The sequence below is a fragment of the Rhincodon typus genome, chromosome 14 (genome assembly GCF_021869965.1).
Source record: "Rhincodon typus isolate 14 chromosome 14, sRhiTyp1.1, whole genome shotgun sequence".
Lineage (NCBI taxonomy): Eukaryota > Metazoa > Chordata > Chondrichthyes > Orectolobiformes > Rhincodontidae > Rhincodon > Rhincodon typus.
The window spans coordinates 16,493,890-16,500,477 of NC_063345.1; the positions used below are offsets into that span (position 1 = coordinate 16,493,890).

The window sequence follows — 6,588 nt, forward strand, 5'->3', positions numbered from 1 at the left end:
ACCTTGTTGTCTCGGATTCTCCAGCATCTGCAGTTCCTACTATCTCTATTTTTGATTCTTTCAGATTGCTTTTCCACATTTTAACCTATTGTTTATTAAGTAACATTTTTGTTCTCACTGAGGTGTGGGACATCAATATTGAATAATGGAACATTTTCTATTTCAGATGCTAAGCAAACATTCTCAGCACAGATAGAGTGCAGTACTTCACTCTGACCTGACTCAGAAACTCAGTGATAGTTCCAGTTTTTCTTAGCTAGTAGGGAAAATGGGATTACAACAGAGAATTTGTTGCCAGTGTTTTTATTACAAACTTACGCCCCCAAAGAACTGAGTCAACACAATCCAAAATCATTCCTCAAAGATTTCATACAGAGAGAATAAAGATTCTTTTACTCTATGTTGGCTTTCATCCTAGCAGCTGGAACAATGACAAGACGAGGTGCCAGTTCTCTGCACCTTCCATTTCACCAACACTCTACTTTTTAAGTGACATGTATGCAGCACTGTAAGAGTGGGGAGTGATGGAGAGGACAGGATCTGAGAGGGTGGGGAGTTTGGGGGTCAGCGATTGTGAGGGTAGGGAGACAAGGGTGCAAAAGGTTTAAGGGCATTGAAGGATCCAGGAACTGTGAGGGTGGGGATTGTGGGGGTGAGGAGTGAGGGTGGCCAGAGCTGTGAGAGTGGCAAGTTGGGGGAAATGGGGATTGTGAGGGTGGCACATTGGCAGGGAAGGGCTGAGTGCAGGTACTGTGAGGGTAGGGTCTTGGGGTGAGGGGGTACTGTGGGCATAAGGTGTTGGGGTATGGAGGGGTAGGAACTGTTTTAAAAAATATAAAAATAAATGAGAAATTGAACATAACATGCAAATGGATATTATGTACAAGCATGCCCCATGACTAGAAGAGACAGTGTGGGATTTTCTGCTGGAGTGATCATACTATGGAAGGAAAACTCTCAGAAAAGGTGCTGCTGCCAGATTTCTGACCAATGGAATGATGGCCCCATCAAGGACTCATTTACATCCAACCAGATCAAAACCACCTTATCCAGTACAGAAACAAAAACAGAAATTGCTGGAAAAACTCAGCAGGTCTGACAGCATCTGTGAAGAGAAATTAGAGTTAATGTTTCGGGTGAAGCGGCCCTTTTTCAGAACTGATGGTAGCTAGGCAAATGTTTTTTATGCGGAAGATAGGGTGGGGTGAGGGGGGTAAGTAGTAACTAATAGGTAGAGATAGAACCCAAAGAGAGAGAAGCACAGTTGGACAGACAAAGGATTAAATAACAGACAGCCTTGGAGTATGAGTGGCTGCTAATGGGGACTATTACTGGCTAACAATGGGTAGTATGCAATAGCAGACCATGTGATAACAAGGCCTGGCGTGTGGGGGATGAGGCAAGGACAAGGGAGAAGGTGCTCAAGCCCTAAAATTATTGAACTCAATATTAAGCCCAGAAGGCTGCAGAGTCCCCAGGTGGAAGATGAGGTGTTGTCCTTCCAGCCAGCACTGAGCTTCACTGGAGCCTGAGACACAAATTTTGTTGGCCAGGAATCAAGGTAGTGTTGTGAAATGGCAGGCAATTGGAAGCTCAGGGTCTTTTTAGCGGACAGAACGTACGTATTCTGTGAAGCACTCTCCCAGACTGTGCTTCGTATCCCCAATGTAGAGGAGACCATGCTGTAAGCAGCAAATACAATAGACTGGAGTGAGTGAAGTGCAGGTAAAGCACTGCTTCACCTGAAGGTGTGTTTAAAACCTTGGATCTTGAGCAGGGAGGAAGTAAATGGACAGGTGTGACACCTTCTCTGATCATAGGGGAAGGTGGAGTGATGCTGTGGGGATTAGTTGGGAGTGAGGGAGGAATGGACCAGGGTGCGATGGAGGGCACAGTCCTTGTGGAAAGCTGATAAGGGAGGGGTGGGGCATATATGGGTGGCACAGTGGCTCAGTGGTTAGCACTGCTGCCTCACAGCACCAGGAACCCGGGTTCAATTCCACCCTCGGGCAACTGTCTGTGTGGAGTTTGCACATTCTCCGTGTCTGTGTGGGTTTCCTCCGGGTGCTCCGGTTTCCTCCCACAGTCCAAAGATGTGCAGGGTAGGTGGATTGGCCATGCTAAATTGTCCATAGTGTCTAGGGTGGGAAATGCAGGGATAGGATAAGGGGTGGGTCTGGGTGGGATGTTCTTTGGAGGGTTAGTGTCGATTCAATGGGCTGAATGGCTGCTGCCATGCTGTAGGGATTCTATGATCAATAATCTATGTATCAGGTGGTAGCATCCTGCTGGAGGTGGAGGAAATGACAGCTAATGATTCTCTGAATGTGGATGCTGGTGGGATGGTAGGTGAGGACAAGGGAGACCCTATTGCTGCTGTGGGAGAGGAGAGAGGGGACGAGGGTGGAAGTGTGGGTGATGGGTCAGACCCAGCTGAAGGCCCCGTTAACCACGGTGGTAGAGAACCCTCAATTGAGGGAGAAGGTGGACATTTTGAAGGTCCCCTTGTCGAAGTTGGCACCATGAAAACAGATGCGACGGAGTCCGAAGAACTGGGAGAATGGAATAGAGTCTTTACAGGAAAAAGGGTGTGAGGATATATAGTCAAGGTAACTGTGGCAGTCTGTTGGTTTGTAGTGGATGTTGGCTAGCCTTTCCCCAGAAATGGAAACTGAGATGTCGGGGAAGGGAAGGGAGGAATCAGAGATAGACCAGGTGAATATGAGAGCGAGGTGGAAATTGGAAGTGAAATAGATAGACTTTTCCACTTCCGGATGGGAAAAGGAAGCAGCACCGATTATATCATTGATACACCAGAGAAAGATTTGTGGGTGGGGACCGGCATAGGACTGGAACAAGGAATGTTCCATGTACCCCACAAAGAGACAGGCATAACTGAGGACCACATGGGTATCCATGGCCACCCTTTTGACCTGAAGAAAGTGAGAGGAGTTAAAAGAGAAGCTATTCAGAGTGAGGATGAGCTCGACCAGGCAGAGGAGGGTGCTAGAGGATGGGTAAAGTTCAGACCTTTTTTCCAGGAAGAGGCAGAGAGCCTTGAAACCATCCTGATGGGTGATGGGCATGTGAAGGGATTGTACTTCCATGGTAGAGAGGAAGCAGTTGGAGCCTGCAAATTAGAAATTCTGAAACTAATGTAAAGCATCAGAGGAATCGTGAATCTAAGTGGGACAGGACTGGACAAAGGGAGAAAAACATTTCTATTCTTGTTTCTGATTTCTAGCATCTGTAGTTCTTTCATTTTTTTTATGCCAGTATAGGCCAGGAGATCTCAAATTAGTTTAATACTAGATTCATACTAGTCCATAAAGGAGACAGTAAGGACTGCCGATGCTGGAAGCCAAAGTCTATAGGTGTGAGGCTGGAAAGGCACACAAGTCAGACAGCATCCGAAGGGCAGGACGGTCAATGTTTCAGGACTAAACCCTTCATCAGGATTGGGGAGGGGGAGAGGAGCCCAGAAATATATAGAGAGGGAGGGTTGGGGCTGGGGGAAGGGTGGGTGGGATGGTGATAGGTGGATGCAATTTGGAGGTTATTGTGATTGGTTATAGTACCTCAGCTCTATCCAATCCCTTTTGGCTCAGGAACTCCCTACCTACAATTGTGACACAACCCACGCTCTCCACCTTTTCTAAATTTTTCAATTCCCCAGCCCGCAACACCTCATCTTCACCACGGATGTACAGTCCTTGTACACTTGTATCTCCTGTAGGCCCAACCAGTCGCCCTCCACTGCCTGCTTCTTTGTAGGATTTTTGGAACAGTCCCTCTTCTGCAACTACACCAGCATCATCCCTCAGCTCTTCCTCAGCTAGATTGATGACTGCATCAGTGCAGCCTCATGTTCCTGTGAGGAGATCAAGCAGTTCATCAGCTTCGCCAACACCTTCCACCCCGCCCTCAAATTCACCTGGACTATTTCTGTCACCTTTCTCCTCTTCCTGGACCTCATCATCTCCATTCCAGAAACTGACTCATCACTGACATCCATTTCAAACCCACTAATTCCCAAAACTACCTCACCTACACCTCTTCTCACCCATCCTCTTGCAAAAATGCTATACCATACTCCCAATTCCTCCACCTCCGCCATATATGCTCCCAGGATGAAGCATTCTACTCCAGGGCATCCCAGATGTCCTCCTACTTTAGGGATCATAATTTTCCCTCCTCTGTAATGAAGAATGCCCTCAACTGCATCTCCTCCATTTTGCGCACTTCTGCCCTCAAACCCCCTCTCCCCAACAGCAATAAGGATAGAGTCCCCTTAGTACTCACATACCACCCCAACAAACTCAGGATCCAACACACCAGCCTCTGACATTTCTGCCCCAACCAGACCCTACCACCAAAAAGATATTTCCCTCCCCATCATGTTCATTCTGTGGGGACCGTTCATTCTGCAACTCCCTTGTCAGTTCTACACTACCCACCAATTTCTCCACCACACCCGGTACCTTTCCCTGCAACCGCAGGAGGTGCAACACCTGCCCCTAAACCTTCCCTCTCACCTCTGTCCAAGGCCCCAGACAATCCTTTCAGATCCAGCAGAGATTCACCTGCACTTCATCCAACCTTTTCTATCGTATCCGTTGCTCCCAATGTGGTCTCCTCTATATCATGGAGACCAAACGTAGACTCAGAGATCAGTTCGCAGATCATCTGTGCTCTGCATGCATCACCTAGCCCGACCTTCCAGTTGCCATCCATTTTAATGTCCTCTTCCACTCCCCTGATGACATGTCTATCCCTGTCCTTCTCCACTGTCAGAGTGAGGCCAAACATAAACTGGTGGAACAACACCCGATATTTCACCTTGGAAGCTTACAGCCTAATGGCCTTAACATTGACTTTACCAGACTCAAAATCCCACCACCCCCAGCCTTATCCCATGTCCAGCCCTACCCGCGCCCCCACCCGGGCCTGACCTAACCTGTTCACCTTCCTACTCACCTACTGGCTCCAACCTTCCCATGGACCAATCACAACAACTCTCTACCTGCATCCACCTATCACCATCTATCCTACCCTTCCCCCAGTCCCACATCCCTCCCTCTGTTTATTTCTGGGCTCCTGTCCCCTTCCCCAGTCCTGACAAAGGGTTTCAGCCCGAAACATTGACTTTCCTGTTCTTCTGATGCTGCCTGACCTGGTGTGCTTTCCAACTTCACACCTACAGACTCTAGTCCTTAAAGGGTTTTCTTTCTCGGAGAGTAGATATTTTTGAATCAACTGTTCAGAGATGTTATTGCACACCTCTGGATCAGGTGGATCTTCAACCCAGGTTTCCTGGTGTATATGAGAAGAAAGTGAGAGTTCCCTTTCAGCCTAATCTCAGGTGTGATGATGAGTTGACGTACCTTGATTGAATGGCCTCCTCATTGCTCTTCCCTTTAATTCCTGCACCAGTATTCCCAGGATGAGAGCCATCGTCAGGCCAATTGGAAAACATCGAACTGATGACTTCAGAGAAAGCTGAATTCTGACCATATTTTTTCTCACTGCCTCTGTGAAGTAACAGACAGATCTTAAAAGCCCATGGAAAAGACTCTTTCAGTTTCAGACATGAACAAACCGTGAGCAAAATACCAGCCACCCCTCACATGAGCTCAAATTGTAAATGCTACCCAATTATTTTTGCTAGCTTCATATTGCGGTATACTTTACAGTGACTTTTTCCACTTCAAACCATTGTAGTTTCTTTCCAATAAAATGTCCCCTTTCCCTCAGAAATCCCTCAAGATTCTCTCACAGGATTCCATATGGATCAGTGCAAAAAATATGTTTTGATTCCTTCCTTCTCCTGAGCTTTCTGATATCAGTTAAAGGACATTATGACTGTCACAAATGTTCTGTTTGCATTTGTAGTAAGAAAAGGAGAGTAATAGCAGTTGGGATTCCTGTCTGAATCTCTGCTGCAAAGAAATACTAGGCAAGGAGAGATCAAGCTTCGCTGATGTTGGCCCTACCATCAAACCGCCTACAGATGCTCAGCATCTGAATGTTACATAACTAATAACTAGCTTTGTCATGTGGTATCCAGATGGCACAACAAAAACGTTACTGGCAGCTGTGAAACTGTGCTCAGAATGAGTCACCAGCTGCAAAGAAGTAAAGCAATGTAATGTAAGAAAATATATTTTATTTTAAAGCGCCTTTTTCGCAAATTGCTTTTTCTTCATCCACACTTGGCCTCTGATAAGTCCAGTTCTCTGAATCAATATTGAGATGTGTAAGAGGCACCTGGGAGTAGTCACTGTAACTTCCTTTTTTCTTCCTTTGTCCATTCATTGCCACTTTCTAATGGCTGAGTTCAGGAAACTGTGTGAGACAGACAACGTCGGATAGGCAGCAGTGTGCCGCTGTGTTTCAGAAATGCTGAGGACCACCCAATGCTAATGGGCTTCGAAGAAATGATAGCATTGTTGCTGTCATAGTTTAAAAGTACTTGAAATCACAATGTGGGGGCCAGTTTAACAGCTGGCATCAAGACAAAAATGGTTGTAAGAGCAAAATATTCTGCAACTGAAGAAGGGAAAGAGGGATAACAAGGTGTAGAGCTGG

At 46.6% G+C, this 6,588-nt stretch overlaps 1 protein-coding gene across 1 annotated transcript in view; it reads right to left on the reverse strand.

Annotated features, from left to right (window-relative positions):
- Positions 1 to 6,588, reverse strand: part of LOC109927453 (phosphatidylinositol 3,4,5-trisphosphate 5-phosphatase 2-like) — a 76,400-nt gene that overhangs the window by 12,164 nt on the left and 57,648 nt on the right. The window contains exon 23 of the mRNA XM_048605144.1: positions 5,385 to 5,531. Coding sequence (XP_048461101.1) covers positions 5,385 to 5,531 — 147 coding nt within the window. The remainder of the gene's footprint in view (positions 1 to 5,384; positions 5,532 to 6,588) is intronic.